We start from the raw sequence: 26,502 nt of genomic DNA, 5'->3' as shown, positions 1-26,502 counted from the left end.
TAGGAAGTCAAATGGTATTCAAATTAAACAGGAGCCATATTATTATCTTCTTTTGCTCGATGCATAGAATACAATACGTAGAACGTAGCGCGATACTTAAATTTATAACACGTAATATAGATAGAGGAAATCGTTGCAGTGAACTCTAAACGATTATGTTAATCCAGTCGTGTCAAATATTTACGTCACGCGAGACACGTGTTTATTTAACGCATCACCGAAATCAGACACCGATAACTTTTCCTGCACGATGCACATTAAACAATCATGTTGACGATCGCATTAGGCTACGACGACAAGGCATCACAGAAACTCCAAAACGAATTCTGCTCGAAGCAAAACCAGCGAACAGTGACGAAATATCGTTGCATCAACGCGATTCATTATCAATTAAGATGTATATCCGCGTCTGTTATTTTAGGACCGGAAACCACTCTGTTGTGGCTGCATAAACGGGACACGCGTGGCGATAAATTAAAACAATCCACTCGATCGAAACGTTCATTCCCCAGGCACAGATAAAATACCTATTTCGACCCAGCCGACTTTTTAACGAATTCTTTATAAATTCTTTATCGATCATTCTATGAATATATCTTTTAACTATAATTCCACGAATTCTTCATTTTCTCCGTTTTATACGAATTCTTTAATCGATTCTTTAGGAATTACCGGTTTCATGAATTTTTATGATTACGAATCGATGAATTCTTTATACAACTTCCACGATATTTTCCCACGAATTATACCCATAATTACACGAATTCTTTGCAAATCCCATGCGAACTTCTAAGCAGACTCTCTACGAATCGACCCGACGAATTCTTCATAAATTCTGTAGAAATTTTTGAAGAAACTCTCGGCGAGATTCACGAACAATCAGTCGGATGCATCGTAGCGATCGATACGAGTACGATACGAGTATGACACGCACGAGGAACGACGCAATGCAAGCGTGAGTGGATTGCACCGCGGCTCACCGCGAACTGCGGTTTCGCGCGACGAATCTGTAAGAATGTTGCATTCGCACTGGGGGAAATCGCGCGCACCAGTAGCACGCTGCACGCGCGTGTATCCGCTTGCTACGATACGTATACGTATATACGGTGTATACATAGAACGATGTGCAAGGCTGGCAGAGATTCGCATGCACGCCGACTGACTCTGCGCGAGTGGTGACTCGCCCCGCGTGATTGGGTGAAACAGGGGTAGGAGGCGGGCCAATCTGCCGCCGCTGCACTTCGCCTGCAGCCGCACACGTGCACCGGCTCGCGAATCATGTGACCGCCTGCATAAGTTTGCACAGAGGTCGGCAGGTGAGAGCGTGTTCGCGCGCAAGGAGTGATGGCGTCGCTTTGGTCAGACATTGGAGGTACGAAAGGCTTCCGGCCACGTGCGAAAACTATTGTTTCTTTCAGCAATCTTTAGATTTTGTTGTTGACTGATAAGCCAGGGAAACGTGATTGCTGTTCGAATATCGCGTCGTCACTGCAATGGCTCGACATTGATAAATGGATTGGTGGAAGTCGCGTTTAGCTCTCGGTTGGTTTACAGATGATCGCAAAGTCGAATTAGATTTAGACCCGGTTATTTAATTTCCATCTTTGCTTTGTATCTTACGCGAGAGATTTCGTTGATGGTTCTTATCGCTTGGAATACGGGATATGGGTTAAAACAAAAGTGTAGTCCATGTATTCTGAAATTATGTAACTTTACTGATACCATTACGCGCCGTTTACGATTCAACGACACCGACTGACAGTTAATACTCGATTTATCGAAGCGTGCAGTGACAACTTTGATTTAAGAAGGTATAAGATTTCGAAGACGATTGTACGTGCATCGTCGTTGCGACGTGTTTTTATGGATCCTCGAGATTCTCTTTTATACATAACGAGATATCGTGATAATATATAACGTAGATGAAATTGCCGAATCTTTAAGATACCCGCTCAAGTATAAACATGTTAATTGTAAGTAATATACGAGTGGAACTTACCCTCGCAGAATAGGGTGACATCGGTAAGACTCTCGCTTTTGAACAAATTCGAGAACGCTGTCGCTAGGTTGCTACCGAAACTATTCCACTTGAGACAGAATTGCTGATGAGAGTCCATGATGCCACCCCTAGGCCCGACCCCGTGACCTTCTCCACCCCTGTTTCTGCCACCTTCAAGTAGGTATTTTCCTTCTTGATCGCGCTCGTGCCCAACAGTTCGTCCAACTATACAGAAAGCAATCTTCCTTTATAAACCATCAACAATTCATACATATAAAAGCAGCGTATAAAACACTACGTATCAAAACATTTACAGCAGTATCTTAAAGCGTAACCGTCGTCTACGATAACAGCTCTATTGAATACGCGTCAAATCTTTGAAATGTTCACGGTGTCACGATACGAGTCGCAATATCCATCCGAGAGCAATCGTGTTATCGACGAAATATTACGATCCATAGACGAGTCTGTAACCCAGCGATCGTCAAGGCAACGGGTAATTCACCAGCTCGAGAGATCGATGGAGCAAACCGGGGATGCGAATCATCGAATCGAATCAGTTGGCTAACCGCGAGTTGCTCGTACTCTACACCGTGTCATGGAACGTTCTAACCGGATTTCCGTGATACGAGCGATAAAAGCCGGAGCGAAACCTACCGATGCTCAGGACCGTATTACCATCCGCTCGATACAGCCTCAACAGGGACACCGATGCATCGATGATCGCGCACCATTCGCGATAATCCGTACGCGTTTCGAATATCTGCGACACCCACTTCGGGATCACACGATACACGCTCGTATCTCGATTGTACGAATCACTTTTGCCGATTTACGAGTCACGAGCTGGCTCGAACTCACTGAACAGAGCGACAGCAGTACTCTGCGCACCGGTCTCGCGTACACGTGTTCACGCGGCACATGATCCTCCAGAAGTGTTCCTCGATCTCACTGATTCTACTTGATGCTCCCTGTTTCGAGCCACGAACACAGTACAACGAAACGTTACGAAACGCAACCGGATAACTTTGATTTACAAAGCGTACGTTTGAATAACGAACGAGCGAACGAAGAAAAAACAGAGACAGGCAAAGCAGTGAAAGATGAAACTGAAACGAAAGTCGCGTGTTCCCTCCGCGTGATGCTCTCGTAGTGTATCGGAACACTGGTCGCGTATACACTGGGCCGAGTTTACTTGGTCTTAGCCGGCCGAAATCGAGTCACCGACTTGCATCGCGCATCGTCGCGACTCGCAGGAACGAATCACGCGTAACTGTCCGTCGTCGCGTGTCTCTTTCTCTCCTTCACCGTGAAGTACGCTCTCACTGACTCGTTCTCCGTTACTCGTGCACGCGTGCTCGTTTCTCTATCTTCTTTCTACTCACTGGTAGCGAGCGGTAGAGGAACAGATAGCCGCGACGACGGTGAGGACCCCGACGACGACGACGACAACGACGACGACGACGACGACGACGTACGCGCGCGGGAGGATCGTACGCGATCGACGTGTGTACGAGTAGTAGATGGAACCGGTGGCAGAAGAGAGAAGGAGGATCGAAGATGTCGATGGTGTGGTGTCGCGGAGGAAAGAACGTGAATATGGGTCATCGGTGCCGATGCAAATGCGGTTAGACGAAATAGTGTGAGTTCGGTGTACTTTCGGGGGGCCGGGTGGCGGTAGGCACGAATGGAAGAAGAGGGAAGGTCGCGTAGGTGGGAGGAGAGGAACCGAAGGAGAAACGTCCAGGAGTAGGGGAAGTAAGATTCGACTTTTTCGAAGAGGGGTGGGGAGAGATTGCTTAAGGCTAGTAGAACTTCAGTTCGCGTGGTACCTCTTTCTCTCTCTCTCTCTCTCGCTCTCTCTGTCATTTCTAGTTTCTATCTCTTTCAGTATTTATCTGTTTCTCTCTTCTGCTTGTTCATGGTTGATCTTCGCCGGATTCCCCTTGCCACCTTCTATCGCTGTCTTTCTCGTTCAAAGGGTTTCGTCTCGTTCCCTGTCATTGTCTCTTTGTCGTTCCACTACGATCCCATATATCCCCCTTTAACGCTTCTAAGGTATCACGCATCCCCGCCACTTTCTAATCTAACACGTGCCAGGGACGAAACGCGGAAACGTGGCGCCACTCGGCAAGAACGCCGCGAGCGTGGAAGGGATCACGGTTGCACGGTCGCCTTCGTTACCACGGCCACGCTATTACGTCACTGTCCCACGGAAAGTTTAATCGGCTGTGAACTATGCAGAACCGGCCGCGGATGCATCCTCCACGCCTTTTCGATTTTTCTTCTCCCTTGACTGCTTTGGAGGGAAGGATCGCTTCGAAGGATCGATTTTAATCTTACGATCTAATTAATCTGACGATCTGATCGAACGATGCGATTTTTTATCAAGCTTTATATTCAAAAGTATTGGTAGACATTAGTTGAAAATTACGTCTATGGCTAAGATCATTACTAAATGTTTCTAATTCAACCCATTTGTTTTCACAGCGATCGTGTTATGACATATTCCAAGTTACGGAACAGAATGTAAATATGAGCAGAATATTACAAAATTTATATAAAACAACAATCCCGATAACGATCTTTCGCAATTCTAAATGCCAAAATATTCACATTAGTCGCTTATTTATCATATAATAACAGAATGGCAGGAAAATTCCAAATAAATATCTGTTAACTCTCGTACAACTTGAAAATGGAGAAATCAAAGGGGAAAAAGTGAATATCTTCCGAAATTATCGCTTGATTCCAAGTTCTTCGATCGTAGGCCAATATCACAAGTTTCTAAGCGATATTTCTTACTATCCAGCGAATTCTACAAAGGAATCTAACGTCCCTAAAGATATCTGAATGGCGCGTTAGCACGGTTAGGTTACGAAACGACCGCGTTACTCAGCAGAATTCGTCTGTTTACGAAAATGAAGCGCAACGAATCCGATTTTCAAGGTGTAGAATTTGCTACTTTCACACCTGACACAAGCATCGGAGAGCCTTCGTTTCAAGCTCGTCATGGCGAATTATTCGAAGTCAGAGATTGGAGCGGTGTAACAAACTGTCCATTAATTTATCGAATGCTCGAACCGCCAAACCGAGCATCGAGGACCATGAGTATTTATCTTTGGCTCTGCCGAAACTTGAAAGGCAAACAGAAGCGGCTACGTAAAGAGTTCGATGAACAAGTGTGCACACGACATTCTTCAACGCACACGCGTGCCACGCCTTATGTAACGAGGCTGATTTCTTAAAAGAAGATTCACGAAGGAGAAACGTCAAAAGAAGGCGTAAGGTGTTCACGGTTCTTGAAATTGCAGTTACGCCCCGTGGTATATTCGTCGGCTGAGTCGCGCAACCATACGGACGCGTTCGAGTCGAGGTCACGAAGAGAATTTACGAGCGGTTGAGTGAATCGGAACGAAATGACCGTCTCACGTCATTCTCTGGTCTGACAATAACCCTTCCGATGATACGAGTCAGTTAGACGAAAACAAGCCGCGAATCGTAGACTCGAAACGTCTTCATTGCTTTATCGTTATTGCTATCACGCCTTTCGATGAGGAATTTTGTTACAGCTTTATTGCGCGAATCCACTCTTCGTACTGTGTCAATTCATTCATGTGTCCAATTCATCGACTAACGTATATACACCACGAGAACGCAAGATTACTAAACCGACGAAGAAAATTTCCGTATTACGAAGGAACGTTTAAGTAGAATGGACCGATATTGCTCAGACGGATATATGGTCAGACGTTTATGAGCGAAACGTTTGGAAAATTTTCAATTATTCAAGTATCTTCAAGATAGAACACAGCTAATATTTTAACGTTGGCGTGAAAATGAATCGTATACAGCTAGTTTCGAGGTTTTCATTCAGGGGAGTGACAAAACCTCATAAAGAACGTCAAAGATTCTTATCTACCATCGTTCGTCAAAACACCACCGAGGGGATAATTTATGAAACCCACGCCCATAGGATGACACCATCGCGGAGCGAGGCTATATACGTTCCTGGTCCGCCAAAATTTAGTGTGCACTCCCTGCTCTGGCATTGCGTGCGTGCAAGAGGCGTCGAGCCTCGTGAGAGGATAGAAGGGTAAAGGGGGGAAAAAGCGTAGGAGTCGTGGGGAGACAAGAGAGAGAAACTGTCATAGAGCCATCGAGAGGGACAGAGGCGGACGTAACAGCAGAGAGTAATGAAAGGAAGGGGTATGAAAACGAGTGGGGAAAGGGCGAGCGAGAGAGAAGGTAGATGGAAATTCAGCCGCTCGAGGCATTGCTGCGTGGCGCTTAGCGATGGCCATCGAGTTTTCTGCCACGAGTTTCCAAACAATTTCCCTATACGAATATCGGGGCTGTTCGGAACGTTGTTCCAGCTTGAAAATGGTGAAAGAAGGGAAATTTAATTTTGATAAATTGAGGCGCAAGTTTATATATAATTATAATATTTGTCACGTGAGATCAGTGCTTTTATTAAGTGAAGATTAATATTACGTATTTGCATAAGTTCATTCATGGCGAGAAGATCACGTAAAGAATGTTAAGTTCTAAGATAAGCTTGAAAGACCAGTGTAATAGTATTTCATAATTTATGAAGTTGACCTGATGTGGCTTCTGAACGGTTCATATAACATGCTGAATGGATGAAAGCTGTATATCGTTTCGGTATTTCAATGACGCGATTGAAAAGCAACAGATTCTATTGAGTTACAAGTTATAGGTTACAGCCGATTATTCTATAATTTTGTAATTTCACACGTAACAATCGGACGACTGGTCGACCGTCAAACTCATTTCTAAAATTCATTATCGAATCTGTCACTGTAATACGAAAGACTCTGCTTGCGACCGTTAACTTGTAACTTGCGACTCGTAAAATTTCGCTAACAATATTAGTTTAATCGTGCAAGAGGGTCCAGACCACCGAAAACTTGCCCAATCATATTTCTACAATACATTAAACCTCCACCTACCCCGAACCTTCGATACAAGCCTAACCTCATCAAACAAGCTCAAACTCCGAAACCACACAAAATTCTCCTAGCAATATCGAACTCTTCTCAAAGTAACCAGAAAAACTCGACGGACTCGGTCAATCAATTCCGAACGTGTCTCGAGTCCATCGCTAACTGCGTGGCGCTCGGAGCAAAGGAAAGCGAAAGGGAGGGGGTGGGAGTGAGCGAGCGTAGGTGAAAGAGAGAAAAAGAGAGAGAGAAAGAGAGAGAGAAATTGCGGCAACGGTGATAGGGGAGGGAGATATAGTGCGTGGGGTGGGGGATTGGAGGTGGATAGAGGGAGAGGCTTACAGGAGGACCGAGGAGGCTCAAGGTCGCTGCGGGGCCGCACGCGCGCCCCTGGACACGCACACAATGCCTCGATACGCGCACGCACACGCGCACGCTTGCGCGACGCGCTGCAACACGGGCGTGTGCACACGGGGTGGCGGGGGGTGAGTGCGCGCTGCAGCGCACACGCAGTTTACACGGCGCACGCGCACAACCGCGGCGCGGGTTCCGCGAGCTGGTATGCGAGCGCGTAACACCGGCGCTGATTTCGCGCTAGCCAGCCGGCGTTCGTATACGTACTACTTCATCTGTGTGTACGTGTATGTAGTATGTATATATGATAGTGTGTGCGCGGGCGAGTAATTCGGCGGTACTCTTATGGCGACGCGTATTATGTCACCGATTCTGGCCTGCAGACGAGACGCGTTGCGTTGTATGGATCTCTTCTTTTTTTTTCGTTTTGGTAATTGAGGACCCGTGGTAATAAAGCTTAAATTATATTTGTTGGTAGAGAAAAGTATAGGTTTCGTACGAAGATTGTAGGACAACACGATAAGTCTCATTATCTGTTTTTTACAGGCTTTAAAATTCAATAATTTAAGTCAATTAATCTGGTGTTATCAACATTGTATCACTTATGTTCAATTTTGAGGCAACAAGTAATGTATTTTCCAATGCTTATACTATATTAAGATATCGAAAGACGTTAAAAGATCGAAGGTATTAAAATATCGTTCGTATTCACAATAATAGCTTTGGTTGGGTCAAACAAATTCTTCTAAAACAATTAACAAAATTGTACTTATCGCAAGCAATTTTTCGTATGCTGTTCACACTTCAAAAAGATGGAGAAGTTCGTCATTACGAATTTACAGCTTACAGTCTCTAAAAGTTATTTGATTTTGATCGATTTTTAGTTGGTTTTTGTTCCTTTGCTCGAATCGTTGAAAAGTCACCCCTTTGACTGAAGCAGTAGTTGAGAGGAGCGTTAAGGGTAGTTGGAGAATTGAAAATTGAGAATGAAGTAGGTTGGAACAGAAAATTTCAGATATGGTGTTCGTGGAAGAAGACAATGCCGAGTGTTCTCGGTTGATGATTCTTGGAAAATGTATCAAAGATCCAATTAACGTCGACTATCGGAGTTGACGGTTCTGTCGCGCACAATAAGATCGTGAAAACCGGGCTCCGTTGTAATGGCATTAGAAGCGTTTCTTGAGAGCGGAATTGGCGTTTCGTTGGAGTTATATGGCTGTTTTATAGCCTTCACTTCGGCCAAGATACATTCCATTGCGAATGATCGCGAAAAATACGCGAAATTGACGCGGGAATGATTGTGACGGGCAATTGCTTCTTGCGCTGCTGACAATGACAAAGTGCATTTTTATGTCGTCGATAATAAGTGGTTATATTGGCCATCGATCGAATTATACATACATAGATGATGAATTCTGCTTTGATCTTGTACGAACACAACACACATGCATCGCGATAATGTAAAATCTACAAATATCGCATTTTCAACCGCGATACCAATAGTCTAACATCCTTTACGAAATATCTATTGACGTCGTAAAAAGCAATGTGTACATATATATACAGGGTGTACCACGCAACTGGAACAGGCTGTACATCTCCTAAACGGTTAGGATAGAAGAAGATGTCATAAGTGAAAGTTAAATGGTATCAGGCGGCGCATAATATGCAACTAATTTTATGCACTTTTGTGCATCGATGCATCAGAAAGATACAACAGCACTTTCTTTAAAAACGGAAACCTATATTTTTGACTGCATCAATCGATGCAGTTCCTTGCGCTCTACATAAAAATACTAACATACGTATGCCCTAAACTTATTCATTACGAAGCTAAAAGTTCTCTGAATTATTTCAGTCTCTCGACAAGTGTTCCGGAGTACTCATGTTTTGTTCTAATAATTCAGAGAACTTTAAGCTTCGATAACTTCCTAATATATATATCGTACGAAAATTCTAATTGTCGACAACGTCAAAATCTTTCAAAGAATTACTTCTAATTTTCGAGAATTCACGAATAAACTTAGTCAGCAAAAAGATTTTTTTAATATTCCACAAAGTTGTTAAAACTAGCTGAAACGCAGTTATCCGGCAAAAATCACATTTTCAAGAGCAAAAACATTCGCGTGAACGATAATGGGGGTGATTCTCCAGGCGGCTATTCCTACGTTCAAATTACCGTTGTTTTTCTCTCAGACAGAAAACTGCATTAGTGCATTACGCTGTGTAGCTAGTAACTGAATTATTTCGCCGATTCAATTAAAGGCCCTGCTGCTCTCGGTTGTGTTCAATAGGTATGAGAACGTGGCACTGCTTTGATAACCTATTCTATTAACTAGCGGCAAGGTTCGGTCAAAGGCACGGGTTACTTCAGCCAAGGATGTACATTTTCTTTGGAAACGAATATCTCGTCGAGAAGAAAGGTATTATTTGGAGAGAGTTGTTTAGAAGACGTTATTGAGCGTTAACGAAATTACAATATGTTTCTTTCCTTATCCAGTGCGCGATTGTTTTATGTCGTAAGGTATCGTACGTTGAAAGATAATTCATTGAAAAAGTCGCACCCTGAAATATATCTAATCGTATGTATACCTAATTTTCAGTTTGTACGATTGAAAAAGTGGATGATTATTATTATTATTAAGACGGAGAATTTTGTATAACAAATAATGTTCTTATCGTTTCATTATTCTTCAAATAATAGATTTATTTCACGTATTCTTCGTCTTATCCGGACAATAACAGTTGCAACTTCGAAATCTATCTCACTTGCCTTTTCATATAAAGGAAAATTAAGTTAATAAAACCAATCCACATCACATTACACCTTCCATTACCGAAATCGAAAGATTAATCAACAAAAGTATACTAATTGTTCAGAAAAATACACATCCTGTGCAACTATGTATACGACGTATGAAATGCAGATTAAACCCTCGAGAAAACTCGATCACTCGACAAAGAAACGGATTGCGATTCTGACGTCTCTGTATCAAACAGCAAACCAGCGAAAAACGCAATTAGGCGTTTGCCATTCCTGCGCATTCGCCCCATCGAAATTCGAGGAGGCTCGGGAGCAGCGAGGCAGCGGTTGCGTCAGAGGCGGAAGCGACGTGGCATAGCATGAAGGGCGATAACGTTGTAGAAAATACATTCTAGTATTCTACGAAAGAGCTGGCCGTGAAGTATAGTCAATACTGCAGCCAGCGATTCCTACCGCAGCACTGTTTCCCCCTTATCCAATGACTCTCCAGAAGCTTCCGCCCCCGAACGAAAGATAAAACGAGAAAGAGAGAAAGACGAGATTTGCGTGAATCCTGAATCCCGGTAATAATTGCCGAAGGGTAGGGAAAATGCAGAGGAAGGGTTCCCGTCTGATGAAAATTTCGGCCTAAAAATGCAAACGTATACTCATAATACGAAGAAGAAACGCTTGACGAGAAGAAGTTCGCGGGGGAAAAAGCAAATAATCGCTACGTTGTTCGCGAACCCATGGATTACATCGATCGTTTCGATCGAAGATTACGGCGGTAAAATGTGACGAGTACAATTTTGTCGATTCTCTGATTTTTATGTTGTTTGGTGGTTAGACTGATGTACTCTAATATACGTACGTATAATGCAGCTAAAAAGAGGAGCAACTAATTCGAGTGAAAGATACGTGAACCTGCTAGATATAGATGACAAATGGGCGAGGTTTTATGAACAGACTAACAACATACCTGTCATGTAAAATACGATGATGAACGCTTTTGAAATCGGTATTTTCTAAGAGATTCGACGAATCAATAATTTTGATGCAAATATTTTTTAAAGGAGCCACGTAACTTGCTTTTATAAGAAAACAGTTTTCGTAATACGTGACTGGTTGACAAAGTATCGTATCTTAGAACTGTTCTTACACGAAAAATAGAGAATGTGACGCATCGTGTCCTTTCTCCATAAGTCTCCAACTGTAACATCCATGAGATACATACGGTAACAACGAAGAATCATTTAACAGAAATTACGAAATTTGCTATATTGTCGGAAGAATCCGCAATGAACAGAAGAGCAAAAGTAAAATAGATAGAGGCAAATGAACAAACGAGAAATTTCATTAACATACGAGAGCAGGTGTTTCTTCATCGACAACAAGCTCCCGGAGACTGTCTGACGGTTCCTACAAATCGATGCAGGGACCTGATCTTGATACGTATACCGGTAACAATTTATTTTGTCGGCAACGCAATTAAGATAAGTGTTTCGGTGGTTATTCATGCGACTTTAACGAAGCATATGCCACCAGTGCATCCGACAACCCGGCACATTCAAAGGATCGAATAATACAATTAAAGAACTAACGCGATATTAGCTTTAAGCTTAAACGAATTTAATAAGTCCTTTACGAACAAAAACATTAAAATAAAATTAAGAGGCAATTTTTTATAATGTTTTATATATATAAAAGATCTTTTATAATGTTTTATATACATAGATTTACATAGTTAATAAAATTGGTAAAAGTAGGATCCTAAACTTCAATTTCCAATTAACCAAAATTTCGTAGCTGAAAACATTTCGATCGGCAAATTGAACAGAACTAAAGGGTTGCACGTGCAGGAATCGATGACACGTGCCAATCTGCCTATCGATGCGACAGCCGCGTATTTCACCGCTGTTTGCCGCTTCACAAAGGCGTGAAGCGCGAGAATTGGTGCCACGAGGACGCGGGAAACGGTGACGAAATCGAGCGTAGAACGTTCCGTACAAGGCGAAACGCGTGAAGACGAAATTGGTGCGATCCACGACCGAGAATTTCACGGTTCACGCGGGAATCCAGCGGGGAAACAAGGAGCAAACAGCCTTCAGCGATAGGATTTCGTTCTCTAAGACGACGACGAGTCTGACATGAATTCGACTACCAACAGACGTCTACGATTTTCCTTCCACTGTTTGATGTCTTTCCCCTACTATAAGCGTGTTTATTTTACCTTTTAAACATAATTTCTAGCCTCTGCTCCAATTTCCAGAACATCGTTTTCAATTTTTAGATTCTCTTTCATCGTCCAAATACGTATTTTTAGATAAATATTTTTACGCTAAACATTTTTATCGAATACATGTAATGAATACTTCGCTTTAATGTCTTCTAAATTAAATAAAAATAAAATAAGCTGCTCAAGATTGGATGAATCGAACTATGAAATTTTTACGAACTTCCTGCGAGTGATTAATTCTCTCTGAAAAAATATAGATACGTGCATGTGCGTGCAATGTCCCTTGCAACGAAAGAGAGAATGACTAATTAGTATGATGGAATCCTGGAATTTTTTGAACAAGCTACTTTCATAAACGAGAAGATATCCTGGAAAACGATGTAACAAAAAGCTCGTGCTTTACGTTTCTCTTCTACAAATTTATATAGGGTGCAATTACGTAAATTATGGGAATATATGAAAGAATATATTTACTTTTGTTGTATAAAATCAAGCAATCGTGTGTGTAGACCTTTTAACTGATGAAAAGTAAGACGAAGTACGAGTATTTGGAGATACCAATTTGTTCACTACTACTCGATATGTTTAACGCAAAAGCTAAATATCTTAAATATCTTAATTAACCGTGTATAACAGAAGCAACAATAATTCTACAAACCCTATCCGAAAACTTTCTCTCACAAACAAAACATAGAACGAGGCCAATGTATCCAGGCGAAAGAAAAGCATCTGCCATTATTTATTGCGACACGCCATCAAAAATCAGAAGAAAGAATAAAAAACGTGAAAAGGTCCCAGAGGAACAATTTCTCTTTTTGCTGTAAAACAAATGCCTGGCGATACGTTTCTCGAAGGAAAGTCGTTAGGGAGATGGCCAGTTTCAGGCGGAACAACTACGTATATAACAGTCAGACAGTTTTTTGGACACAGAGAATCGTAGCAAAGGGACATTAAGTGGAGGAAATGGAACTTTGCATGATTGTTCTTTTATAACTTAAAGAACCGAACTAAACGAACATAGTTCCGCGTTGGACACCGTTATACGGACTGCATACGCATGCACGAGAGGTGCACGTAGCACGTGCATGCGCTGCATAAGATTAAAACAAAGGGAACGAGAGTCGTTCAAGCACTGTAAACGTAAATAACGGTGATTCAACGTAAAACGCGCATGAAACGATTCGTTTACCGAACTTAACGGTTAATGAGAATGCATGGAGTGGAACTTTAAAAGCTAGTCAAACGAGAAAGTATAAATATGTAGGTAGTTGGCAGGAGAAACTCGTGACAAAGTAATTTGGAGTGAATTTTCAACGTGAAAAACGATAGAGTTCTCGAACTTCATTGAAACGTTCGTTGATTTAAATATTCTGCTATCTGAAGAATTTGAGAATTTGAAAACCGTGTTAAAAATATCGAATTTAAACGTTATTCTCTTAAAGATAAAAGATTCGTATTTCATAAGTTTTGATCGAAACGCGAAGCGGCAAATATATAAAACTGTACAGATAAAAGTAGGTTGGCAATCGAAGAATACAAAAACATATCTTACAGGTATACGACTTCTAGCATTTCCCAACAGGTAGCATACTGAGGAAAGACGCTCTTCGTCATCTAAGAATCAACGTTACGAAAGTGTAGACCCTCTATCATACCACGTACCTATCACCCACAAATCATAAAAAACACGTTGACGATCGTTCAATGAGACTCCAAAATATAACCAATATAACCGATCACGATCGATAAGGATCACCACTAACCACCGTAAATACGCGCGATTTTATGTCACAAAACGCAAGTCGCGAAAAAGTAAACTAACCGTTCGTTCGATTATGAATACGTACTTTGTACGATTTCCGATCTGTCGATCGTGACAGTTGATCTCGCCGAAAGACAGATTTGCCCGAAAATTTCAAAGTATTAAAATATTCAGGCAAATACGTGTCACCTAAACAGAGCGCGCGAAACAATATGAAGAGGAGAACACGGTGTACCTGGCGGATGAAGCCACCATGAATTGACCAGGGATGGTTGTTGGTTGCCGTGGCCCTCGCCGACAGGGGCGTACATCCTCCTCCGACTACGTCACGCCCGTCACTGCCGCCCCGTGCGGCTGCACCCCCGACTGCCTTCAACCCATAACCCACCGCTCCTCCCGGGATTCCTGTCACTTCCCCTTCCTCCGTGTACGCAAGAGGGTTGCAAGGTTACCGATACCCCCTTCGCTCCACCGTACCCTCCAACTGGCCGATCCACCCCCGCCTCAGCTACTAACCACCCCACCCGCGACCACCTCGAGCGCTTCGCGTTCAAGGTGGAGGAACAACCGCCTCCAACGTCGAGCGACGCACAACCACCCCCGGAGTCGGTTTTCCTACGCAAGCAACCGGCCAGCCACAGCCATCACTTTCGCTAGAAAGTACTCGGCCTGCTACGAGGCTCAGCCAGGGCTGACGTTGCAAAGGGCGAGCAGCGATCAACTTTTTTCCTCTACTTTCCTTTGCTTTCCGTTTCTCGTCCTTTTTTGTCGTTCTTTCTATAGTGTTCTCGTCTGTCTCTCTTTCTCTATACCACCATGTAGGTATATGCTTTTCGATGAACACGTTTGCCGCGTTCACCATTGGCGAGCAAGTCGACCAAAGGTTCTCTTTCCCTGAATCGATAAGATAATTTCGCTAGCGCGCTACCGGACGAAAAAAAAGAGGATGGAACGAAACGACCAAGCGTCGAATCGACGAAAAACACACCGTTGCTATGCAATAGACGACCTAGCGACATTTGTTGACAACTATGGATGTGCTTCGTTGGAGACTCGGATTCTGATCGTTCTGATTCGTCGCTGTACGAATCAGAAAGAAAGAAAGTGATTGGACGGTGAAGTTTTGGGCTTGCGACTTTGATGATCGCTGACGAGACACTGGCGCCAACTAGAGAGCGTTAACTAGTAGCGCACACTATAGATATTTATTAAGCTATTTGCATATTTCATAAATTATTATTACCTTTATGTTCTTCAAATATTTCGACTTACAAATTTATGTAATTGGAGTTCATATAATGGTATTCCACTAATTTTCCCTATTATAATTTTTACATTTAAAAAACTAAAATTTTCTCCAAATAAATAGAATCGTATGGCATGAAATTTTTCTGTAAATGGAGCAAAAATCATATTTTGTTAGCGTTTGACGTGAGAATGGTTACTATAAAACTATAGTGTTAAGGTATACCGAATCGTCGGTATCTGATTGTGAGGAGAAACTTAACCGACAGATGCAAGTTTGTTACAAAGTATCGAATCGAAATCTCTATCGGTGCTGGAAATCTGTTTACGGTCGGATGATGTATGCCGATAAAGTCGAGATACGCTCATAGGTATTTTTCAATCGTTTCAACCGTGAAGACCGATGTATGAGATGCGTATTTCGAGTGGTATCTGTTAGTCAGATTAGCCAGGTGACAGAGAGAGCATTTGCTTCACGGGTCGACAGTTTCTGGCGTCAACGCATTAATTACGACTGTCCGTCGTTGCGTATGCGTCTTCATTGCGTTCGAGATAGAGGGATGAGAAATGAAATATTTCCTGACTGGCTGACGTTTCCTTTCGTTACGTCATTCGTTTCTGTAGAAATCTATTGTCGCGCCATAAATTAAATAGTAAAAAAAAAAACATATAATTCCCATTTTCATTTGTCAAATTATAATAATATGAATAAGATTAATTAGAAAAACCTGGTCTGTTTATGGAATTGGCAAAGTATTAAAGACACGTATACAATGTACCTTAACTTTCACAGAACATTGGATGAATTTAAATACTTTATAGATTAGAACAGTAATAGACTAATTATTCGTTCCACTCCCTCTAAACAATACCATAACCACGTCCTAAATTACCAAAGAATATAAAATCAAACACAAATTCATAAGTTCAAATGGAAATAAACGCCTAACCCAAGATTTAGTTAAAACGTAACCATAGGACCTTCCAACTCAAAAATGGGACCAATGACCACCGTATCCCTAACAATTAAAATTTAACGAACGCAGGAAACGGGCGTCCAAAGCGTACTACATTGTGACCCCCTATTTCATCCCATGGTTCGAATAGCTGAGATCGCTCGATAATTAAGGCATTGTTTCGCATACCGGAATCCCCTGGAGATTTTTCGTCCTTAGTCAAGAACGATCCAGCACGATCTGCATTGTACGAGAGGAGACCAGCGAGCCGATAGAAAAATTTTTCGGACGCGTGCCAACGAGAAATTCCGCGCGCCCTAGCTGCCTACGTTCCTGAAGATAGCGGCAACAACGTGGAGGGGAGAACAACCTTGCAAGCTCTCACACCCCCACGGTATGCGTAGAGCTGCGTCGGTGGTAGGGTCTGAAATTTTGGAGGTTGGCAGAATCGGCGAGTACGGAGGGGATTGAAGGGCGAAAAACCGGGAGGGTGCCAGAGGGACGAGAGGGGTGATGTCCTCGGGGGCAGCGGAGGGTTAAAGGGGGGCGGTCTGAAGAGAGCCAGGCAACCTGCACCCGGCAACAGCCCCCGACCTCGGAAGAACTAATCATTAACCTCCTTTCACCCTCCCAAACATCGCTCTAACTCGACCACCTTCGCTTCACTTTCACCTGTGCCTCCCTTTCTCTCTTTGTCTTTTCTTCTCTCTCCGGATTAACCCATTCACCCTTTCTTCGTGTACTACCTTTGTTTCTAGAATTCGCCTACGCTACGCGCGATTACGATTACTCGCGCCCGTCTACGTCGTTACGGATTCTTTCCGAGGTCCTGTTTCAGTTTGTATTTTTCCTGTTTGCTCATCTTCTCAATGTAAAATGCAACTTTCAACCCTCAACTGGTATTATTGTGTTGGAATACTCGATTTCACATTTTATCTTGCGTTGAATTATCATATTTTGTTTTGTATATTTTGCTATATACTATAAGTTATTATATGGACGCGATAAGAATGGTTGATGATAATTTTTAGTGCGTAAATTAAATAAATATAACATACACGTATATTTCGATATTAAATATTCTATTGTGAATACCAGTGGCCATCTACGATCCAACGATAAATCATGAAGTTGATACCTCGACTGTTGCTTTTTGGATCGTTGGCTTTTACTTTTAAAGATCTTTTTAATTCTTTCCCTTTTTTGTGGGTTTAAGAGGTATAATGGGGTCGTTGAAGAAAGATTTGGAGAATGAACGAAGACGAATAGATATATAATGCGAAATGGGTAAAGCTGTTCGTAAACTAGTTTCATCTAGGAGATTCGCGCCAAGGGTTGTGGTAGAAACCCTGTTGCTGGACTTATGTGTGTACGTGTACACGCGTTAAAGGTTGCACCCTGTGCAACCCTCCGAACTTGAGGACTGCGATACACAGATAAACGCCAGCAGATAGATCAATAAATACGCGGATACGTTGGTACACGTGCGTTACTATGCGTTCTGCGGTGCATTCAACTGCAACGATTGCAGAAACGAAGAACGATGCGACGAATACTGTTTCAAATTTTCATCTATTATATATTAAATAAATTTTTGAAAGTTTTTCGTGTCCCCCTCAACGCATAGTGCAGTTAGTTCTACCGAATGGAAAATTTATTTTGTAGATCACTATAACTTAATTAATGAATTATTATTAATCATTAATTAGAAAATATTAGAACATTTACCTCTAGATTATTCTACGACACTCAATTATTTAAAAAAAAACTGTGTTTTCTTTCAATAAAAATTATATTCATCAAATCTATAAATCATTCCATGTTGTTCTATTATCTTAGAAAGTTATATCTTCTTTATAAATATAATAAAATATATCATAATGAATAATAAATAATAAATAATAATAAATAATAAATAATGAATAATAATAAATGAATAATATATCCAACTAGTAAAAACACGTACAAGACGCTATATGCAAAGAAAATACACAGTTTGAATAACTAAATAGAAGGGAAAAGGGAAGCGACACGAGCATCATTAAACGACGATTCCTCATTTAAATAATTCAGTGGTATACGGCCAAGAGGACGGTTGCTACACGGACAGGTATTTGTACTTCTAATCGATGTAACCGGCTAGTGTCGACGTTAAACTCACGATTCAACCATACGGTTCGAGTCACTCTATTTTGCTGGCATATACGGCGTTTATCCGCCTCTGTATCTAGATTTACGCGTCGAATTTCAGCCCGATAAAATCATTTATATGACAGAAGCTAGAATAGTCATAAGACCTGGGAAGGACAAACGATGTGCAAAATCGATCAACGACGTTAACGAAATCGTTGAGACTTTCTCATACGTACAGCTGATTCCACCGTCCAAAAAGGCGATCTTCGAGAAATTATAAGGGATTACAATAAATTAAGCTTGAAAACGAAAATTAATTTCGAAGGAATGTACAATATTTTTATCTTTCATTTGGAAGATTAAAATCGACAGTGTTTCCATTACGCTCTGTGCGAAAATAATTCTGGAAAATTTTAAGATTAAAAGACGGATACGCAGAAAGCTATGTACGTGTCTAAGCATTAAAGCGTCTTATCTTACCATCGTTTCCCCCTTTGAACGATGTGCTTCCTAATTCATAAAAATATACAAAATATCAAATTTCAACGAACTATCGATCTACCAAATCGCAATTTTAAAATTCCTATCTTTGTTACTATCTAAATCTATATCTAAAAAAATTGGAGCGACAGCAAACCCCGAACCACAACACCACCTTCCCCCAAGAAACAAAAACACCTAAGCATTCTACCCCAGCGAAATAAAATGATTCACCGAATCAATTTCCTCGAAAACAAGAAATCTCTCTGAACGACGAACAAAAAAGGAGAAAAAAGTACGCATTGAACTGCATCACTGGAAAGGGCGTATGGAAAAGGAGGGATGATTTTGGAAGACAGAAGCGTATCGTGGAGAAGCGGGCGCTCTCTCGTGCGAAGGTCGAGTCAGTGGTTGTCGAGGAAGAAGGGGTGCGCGCGGGGTAGCCGAAAAAGGGGACAAGAGGGGCAAGATGCAACGCACATCTATTGATTCTTCTCCTTCAGCGTGAAGGCCCGCGTGTCCCACTCACTTTCGGAAGCGCGCACGCACCTACCAACGAACGAACGCTCTCGCGCGCTTTCCCTAGCCCGCGCACACGAACACGAACACGTGGCTAAGTAACGTAGTGTGGCTACGTGTGTGCACACATGCGCACGCCCGAGTGCGTCCCGATAGTTGAATGCAGGGCACAAAACGTTCACTCTCTCTCTTTCACTTGGTTTAAAGAGGGAAGGAAAAAGGAGAAGAAAAAAGAAGAAGAAGAAAAAGGGGGAACTGGATTTTGCAACCTCCCTTCCGTGCATTCCTACTGTGAATTTCCTTGGCCGGCTGCATAAAGAATTAGAATGCGAGAACGCGCACACCGTGCAGCTTATACGGAGGCGCAGAATGAAGAAAAAAGAAAAAAATAAAAAAAGAGAAGAGGAAGGCACACACAGGGGGGGGCAGAAGGGTGAGGAAATGGGGTTGCAGCAACCTGAAAAGTCCGGTAGCCGCGGCTTTGCACTTGTAACTATACTCCATGTAAGAGTACGAATCCTCCGCATATTCAATATCCTGGAGGGTTAGCCATCGGCTTTGCAAACAGTAAACCTGATCGACATAGAGAGACACTGCCTTCCGAAGGTTGAATAACAAAGTGCACGGAACTAGCGAGCAACAACGACTTTACGGCCTTTGTTGGTGAAACCAGGTCCTATGTCATTAAGATGGGTAATTAACTAGAGGCAACCGAAAAATACGATTTTCTCGGAGGGGCAGTTTACGATGGGATTAGCAGGGACAACATTTTGAATGTAGAGACGTGTATTATGAACTGGTTACAAGCGATATTTATTGTATTATTTACGCACAGCAAAAGATCATTTTCTTGGACTTATCGGGATGGATATTCCCCATTGGGTATTATTTTTCAGGTAATTGTTCACATAATAGCTCACGTTCAAATAGATGAATTCAACCATTAGTCAAGCACTAACTAAAATTTCCTTTGAATAAGTAAATTACCTAATTACTTCCGAATATATTAAATTTCGTACCATTTGGTAGTACTTTCATATGGCTACAATAATTTGATACTATGAAAATGAAATAAAACTTGATAAAAGTAACGCTTCATCGGAAAATAAGAATACGTGCCAAGTGTAGCCATTGTGTGTGCGCGGGAAAGCCGAGGTAGAAATTCTACACGCAAGCGAATATTACATGTAACAGAATTTTGCTTGTTGAAATTTCGAGAGACGGTGAAATTTTATGTGTATATATCTAAATTAGGCAGAGTCTAAAATTCAAAGATTGTACGACTACAAAGACTATGCAATTTTGTTTAATATTAGAAATACCGACTTGTATCGAACGAAACAAAATATAAAATATATGAAAAGATATGACAAAAGGAAGCAAACAACTCATAGAACAAGTTACAGAACTTCAAAAGTGCAATATTATGAATAAATAAAGTTTCTATGAAAAATTACATATTAGTCATCACTCTAGTACTTGTAATATTAATTTAGAGTATAACATATTTCAGATATAATCTGAGCGATTAGTAATACGATATATATTTTATGGATTAGAAATATTAAATGAATCTTATCAACTTCTCACCGATTGTTGAAGCAGAGGTGTCCCAAATAGCGTCGATTTCAATTTCGAGTTATCACTCGCGAATCAATAATTAAATTTTAATTATTTATAATAAGAAAAATATATAGAAATACATATGAGACACGATATATGTATGTAGAATCGAGTAACGAATCTAGCTTCCGATATGCAGGGCCGACCTTAGCATAATGGCCGAAATTTCGAACGATCATGAATCATAATCTCGTCTTTGTTTACAAGAACTGAAAGGCACGCAAGTGGTGTCGCAAAAACTATAAGACTCCTATTCGAACCGTTAGCAAAATGCAAAGTATGATTCGAATGTACAGAAGTCATCGTACCGGGCGGAGCCAAACATGCAGAAACACAAACATATGCCGCCGTTAAGGTTACGAAAACAATTGTTCTAGGTTGTCGTAAGGGTCAATTTGTGCGACGAGAAATTGTGTACTGAAATCCATTCAAGCAACGATCGGTTATCGATTACGTTAGGAATTATTCGACGTTAAGTTTCATATTTTATTATAATATTAATCATATTTGAAATAGAATCGTGCGATATTTATGATACTAATATAATTGTATATTTTAACCGTCTTATGGCCCTTAAATTTTTATTTATCGATCTTATTATTATTTGAACAAATGAAAAGAGTTTCAACGTTTTAAAGAAAATCTCATCATAAAACTCAAATTAGTAGTAATCTTTCTACACTTTGTTTGAGCTGAACAAATTTTTTAGTGATATCAAAACAAGATTAAGTCGAAGATGATTCGGAAGTATTTTAATTTTAATAGAATTTTAATATTGAAATGTACAGTACTAATATAACGATAGCGACAAGATATTCCTATGTATATTCCAGAAAGAGATTTATTATACTGCAGATTTATAATATTACAATTTAATTACATATAACATTGTAGGTGAATATTTGAAAATAAAATAAGAAAACGAGCTCTACTTTAAAAGTTTAAGATTGTTTATGCATATTATGTTATTGTTCCAAACTTTTACGAGTTGCTATGATATAACACATGGTATGACATAATATATACCAAACGTATATTAAAATGACCATATATTATATAGGAAAAAACGGAATAAGAATGCAATAGCATAGATATCGGGTAAAATAAATAAGAGCTTACAAAAAGCGGTGTTCCACGCATCCGTCTCCCGCCTTTTTGCTATTCTTCCTTTCCTGAACTTTCCAAATGTCACTTTCGCTTCGTGTCGTTAAACAATTATTAGTTTCTAACTCTTTCACGACGTATCACTAAACGCCGGTTCCACGCAAGAAAAAATCTCATTTTTAACAAAACATTTCCGTTCTTATTTTAAATGTCAGATCGCAGAAATCACTCGTTGCAGGGTTAAGGATTTTTGGATCATCATATAGAATGACGGTGAAAAGATGACAATGTATGAAAGATAACCGATTTTCGCGAAAAATTTTCAACTCTTCCGTCCGTACGCTGCCAGCAGCGAAGGCGACTGAAAACAGAGAATCGGCCGGCAGATTGTCGGTCGTATAGACGCCCTTGTCACGCATTGAAAATGAAAATTTGGTCCGGAATTAGTGGCGCCGCCTTGTGGAAGGAAGACCATTCATTTGATTTTCAAGATGTTTCTAATATAGAATGTAGTGCTGTTACGAAATTTACGTACGCCTGCACTGTACTACGATAACCTTACATAATAATTTTGCTTTACAGTTGAAATAAAACATAATAGTAGATTCTACATATAAATCATCAAAATAATTATAAAGCAAGATAACATATTATTTTTCATTATGGTAAATTTATATATAACTGTAGGATTGTTTAAAATACTACATCGATAAAATTAATAAACGTTAACCATGAATAAAGAATACGGACAAGTTGTATTTTGGTTAAGCTCAACTTTTTATTTGTACAGCTTGACCATAATTTATAACATTTTAATACAGTGATACTTAACCATAGAAGATATTATTAATTAAATTAATAATATCCTCGGTGAAGAATTTCGAAATAATTACCAAGTGGATCTGAGAAAACCTCATATAAATTATGATATTATTTCACTACATATATTAATACATTAACCAACAACTAATACATTTCCCTCAACAAACTCATAAGGTGGTATTTCCAAATTTAGAGGAGCTGGACCTTTCCTAATCCTTCCACTGGCATCGTAATGAGAGCCATGGCAAGGGCAATAGTAACCACCAAAATCACCAGCATTTGCAATTGGAACACATCCTAAATGCGTACATACACCCAAAACTACCAACCACTTTGGATCTCGTGTACGATCTGTGTCTACTTGTGGATCTCGAAGAGATGCAACATCTACCTGTGCCTCTCGATCAATCTCTTTCTGTGATCTATTATCATTTCAAAACAAAAGTCATTCAATTTAGATAAATGGAATTAGAAGAGAAATATGTAATCATGTTTAGTAATATTTACCTATGTCGTACAAACAGAGGCTTTCCACGCCATTTGAAAACAGCATTCTTTCCTTCAGGAATACTGTCAAGTTTAACTTCAATCTTTGCTAAAGCAAGTACATCACCTGCAGCGCTCATAGAAGCTACTAAATTATGCACAACTGTTTTTGCACTATAAACGGCACAAATCCCAGTTGCTATATAATAAATCAATAAATATTGATTTTTAATTAATTATTGAACCAGAATAATGCAAAGAAGATTAAAAGGTATACTTACTAGCTGTTACAAGATACGTAAATGATTTGCGACTAGCAGCAGAATGTTTGCTTGGAACCTTTGGATCTTTTACAGCATTATGACGATAATCAGTGAAATCTGGCCATTGAACATCAGTATGCGCCAGCCTCCTCTGTGTTGCTAGTAAACTCGCTATAAAAATCAATTCATTGATAATACTGTTTCCTACATCGAGTATAAAATAGGATATTAAAGATAAAAATAGTATATTTCAATGTCTTAAAATAGGAAAAATATTTGTTCAACATTTGTAATAAACTAATACATTGGTACAGTAATAATCTTCGAGACACGTACCGCATACGCCATACGATTATATAATCGAAATATCTAGGAGTATATTTTGTTTATACACGAAATCTAATAAATTAATGTTTAAATAAAAGCCTCATACCTCCAATTCCTGAACTGACACGTAGAGCTCCTGTAATAAGAGATTCGTACGAACTTTGAACGAGCATTCGATTGACGACAGGTTTAGTGACGACTTTTGATTTTTGTACGATACCCTTTCCAGATACTGGTTGCATTCCATTTGAAATGACAGTCGTCGACCTTAAAAGTGGAGCGAGGCTCGTTGATTTCGCTACAACATTCATTTTTCTTAATTACGCACGAACGTCCAAACGAGACAACTTCATCGAACACCAAGTAAAATCCGAAGAACTACGTTCTTAGAGGTCTCCACTCTGCAACTTTCGTGGAAAATTTTCCGTGTAATTAATAGATGTCGCGCTATAACGTATTGAACCAGATGCATACCTTGTCGCTGATTGAGCTATGTAATTAATCGCGAAACTTAACTTTCAGCAACTAATCTTTTAACAAAATTGAAATGAATATAAATTAGAGTATATATTCATAATTTACACATATTGTAGTTAAATTTGATTCTAATATTTAGTTCTCCCTTTCTAACACAATAAGCTATGATCTGCTATGGCATATATTTACATACATAGTGAGGTATATCAATATCAATAAAAATATTACTATTTGTAAAGATTTTAATACGTATTATTTTATAGAATTATCTAATGATATGATGGTAAAAGCAAGCTTTAAAATATATGTTACTTTGACTATATTATTGTCTATATTTCGTAGATGTTCTTTGTACCGCTTTAATCATACACATAGTTATATACGTTTAAAAGTTGTACATTTGGAAAATTCTTTTACAAAATATGACAATGATGCATACAATGGTTCATAGATGGCATAACTACTAATTTAAAGCGCCTATATTGTTTGGATTGTCCAAGGTTTCACAAGCGCATGCAACATGCGTATAGAAACATGTTATTTTTGTTCGTCCCGGATTTATCCCGGACATGGAATCCAGTTTGTAAGAAATGATTGTAAGGTGAGAATTTTTATACATATTCGTCATAATATCTACATTATCTTATATGATTTTAGAAGAATTGTTTAAAACTACTACCTTTTGGTGACTTTTAGGTTATGTGGACATTTAGATACAACTTTGTTTTTATATTTAATAACAATAAGTTTTTGTGCAATATGTGGACAATTGATAATTGTTATAAATTATGTTATAAATATTACAATTTATGCATTTTTTCATGTCATATTCTATCTATATTATAGATATTCAAATTTTGTCGGTCAAAGTGCCATGCTGCATTTAAGAAAAAGAAAAATCCAAGGAAAGTCAAATGGACAAAAGCATACAGGAAAACAGTTGGCAAGGACTTGGCAGTGGACCCATCATTCGAATTCGAAAAAAGAAGAAATATTCCACTTAAATATAATAGAGAATTATGGCAGAATGCAATTGATGCGATGAAAAAAGTAGATACTATCAAACAGAAGAGACAAAATCTACACATAATGCAACGATTACGTAAAGGACGCGAATTAGAACAAGAAAGAGATATTAAAGAAGTTCAACGTGATTTATCACTCATAAAATCACCTGCTGCAGGATTGAAAGAAAGAAAGAAACTAGAACAAACTGAACAAGAAGAGATGCAGGAATCTAATGACGAACAAGAACAACAAGAAATGGAAGTGAATTAGTTTTGTTTATTATACGATGATTATATTCATAACACAACAAGATGGAATAATTTAATTTGGAATAATTTACATAAAAGTGTACAACTAAACTTATTACATTATACATGTATTAGGAAGATTGTGGATAAAAGGAAACTTTGTTCAAAATAAACAATTATTTATGTAAAATTCGTTTTTTATAGTACAACATAATTACATATTTGTGTAAGAATTATAAACAAAACTAATATCAAATTAAGTACTAGTAATGGCATTGTTCATCTAAGTTAATCTAAGTTATTAATTTAATTGTTATAAGTAATTCATTAAAAGTACTAAATAATTTGGAAACTTAGAACGCTCAAAAATTTTGTGAGAATTCTGAAATATTGATATATGAAAGTGTTCTGCAATACCGACCGCGAAAAAAATCAGTGTTTCTTACGCCCTCTGCGATTTACTACGGCGAATATAGCAATTATATTGAACTTAATCGTCGAAGGCGATAAAGTCAACAACTACGAGAGGACCTAGCAAGATTCAGAAAATAAATAATTACATATTTCTTTATTGTCAAGATTTCTTACATTTCTGATATCAGATACAAAAAATATATATTCTTAACTTCTTATAGGAAATAAATGTTTAATAATTGCGTTACATATGAAGGCATTTATGATGTGAAATTTAATAATTAATGGCTTACCCAATTGCAAGTATACCTCTTTGGTACTACACCGTGAAAGTGTTGA

The 26,502-nt window shown here is 39.5% G+C and overlaps 3 protein-coding genes across 7 annotated transcripts in view; 1 reads left to right on the top strand and 2 right to left on the bottom strand.

Annotated features, from left to right (window-relative positions):
• The window catches only part of LOC117213648 (zinc finger protein chinmo), a 72,573-nt gene extending 49,804 nt beyond the window's left edge, over nucleotides 1-22,769 (bottom strand). The window contains exons 1-2 of one of the 4 annotated variants that reach the window (XM_033459177.1): nucleotides 22,134-22,769; nucleotides 2,000-2,224 (exon numbers count right to left, since the gene is read on the bottom strand). In XM_033459177.1, the coding sequence (XP_033315068.1) occupies nucleotides 2,000-2,117 (118 nt within the window). In that variant the 5' untranslated portion in view covers nucleotides 2,118-2,224; nucleotides 22,134-22,769. Of the gene's footprint in view, nucleotides 1-1,999; nucleotides 2,225-13,848; nucleotides 13,866-14,293; nucleotides 14,431-20,981; nucleotides 21,087-22,133 lie in introns of those variants that run through there. The other 3 variants (XM_033459178.1, XM_033459174.1, XM_033459179.1) reach the window with 3 other exon arrangements.
• An 85-nt stretch (nucleotides 22,770-22,854) lies between these two features.
• LOC117213649 (cytochrome b-c1 complex subunit Rieske, mitochondrial-like) lies at nucleotides 22,855-24,423 on the bottom strand. Of its 2 annotated transcripts, XM_033459181.1 has the most exons (5): nucleotides 24,237-24,423; nucleotides 24,123-24,152; nucleotides 23,708-23,860; nucleotides 23,448-23,625; nucleotides 22,855-23,362 (listed from the first exon to the last, which is right to left on the bottom strand). In XM_033459181.1, the coding sequence occupies exons 1-5, from the start codon at nucleotides 24,325-24,327 to the stop codon at nucleotides 23,074-23,076; spliced, it is 741 nt and encodes a 246-aa protein (XP_033315072.1). In that variant the 5' UTR covers nucleotides 24,328-24,423; the 3' UTR covers nucleotides 22,855-23,073. The 2 variants fall into 2 exon arrangements, with proteins under 2 accessions (XP_033315072.1, XP_033315071.1); XM_033459180.1 differs by having other exon boundaries at nucleotides 24,123-24,423.
• Nucleotides 24,424-24,873: 450 nt separating this feature from the next.
• Nucleotides 24,874-25,939, top strand: LOC117213653 (probable ribosome biogenesis protein RLP24). The gene is made up of 2 exons (XM_033459183.1): nucleotides 24,874-25,094; nucleotides 25,340-25,939. Exons 1-2 carry the CDS (start codon nucleotides 25,014-25,016, stop codon nucleotides 25,769-25,771), a joined length of 513 nt encoding a protein of 170 aa, XP_033315074.1. The 5' UTR covers nucleotides 24,874-25,013; the 3' UTR covers nucleotides 25,772-25,939.
• Nucleotides 25,940-26,502: the final 563 nt, after the last annotated feature.

The sequence above is a fragment of the Bombus bifarius genome, unplaced genomic scaffold (genome assembly GCF_011952205.1).
Source record: "Bombus bifarius isolate JDL3187 unplaced genomic scaffold, Bbif_JDL3187 scf7180000009125, whole genome shotgun sequence".
Classification (NCBI taxonomy): Eukaryota; Metazoa; Arthropoda; class Insecta; order Hymenoptera; family Apidae; genus Bombus; species Bombus bifarius.
This window is presented reverse-complemented; position numbering and strand designations above follow the sequence as displayed.

Coding starts and splice junctions, on each gene's coding strand:
- LOC117213649 (XM_033459180.1), bottom strand. CDS start 24,327: ATGAATGTTGTAGCGAAATCAACGAGCCTCGCTCCACTTTTAAGGTCG. Junction 23,626..23,707: donor TACGTATCTTGTAACAGCTA/GTAAGTATACCT, acceptor TTTATTATATAG/CAACTGGGATTTGTGCCGTT. Junction 23,363..23,447: donor CCTCTGTTTGTACGACATAG/GTAAATATTACT, acceptor AAATGATAATAG/ATCACAGAAAGAGATTGATC.
- LOC117213653 (XM_033459183.1), top strand. CDS start 25,014: ATGCGTATAGAAACATGTTATTTTTGTTCGTCCCGGATTTATCCCGGA. Junction 25,095..25,339: donor TTGTAAGAAATGATTGTAAG/GTGAGAATTTTT, acceptor TCTATATTATAG/ATATTCAAATTTTGTCGGTC.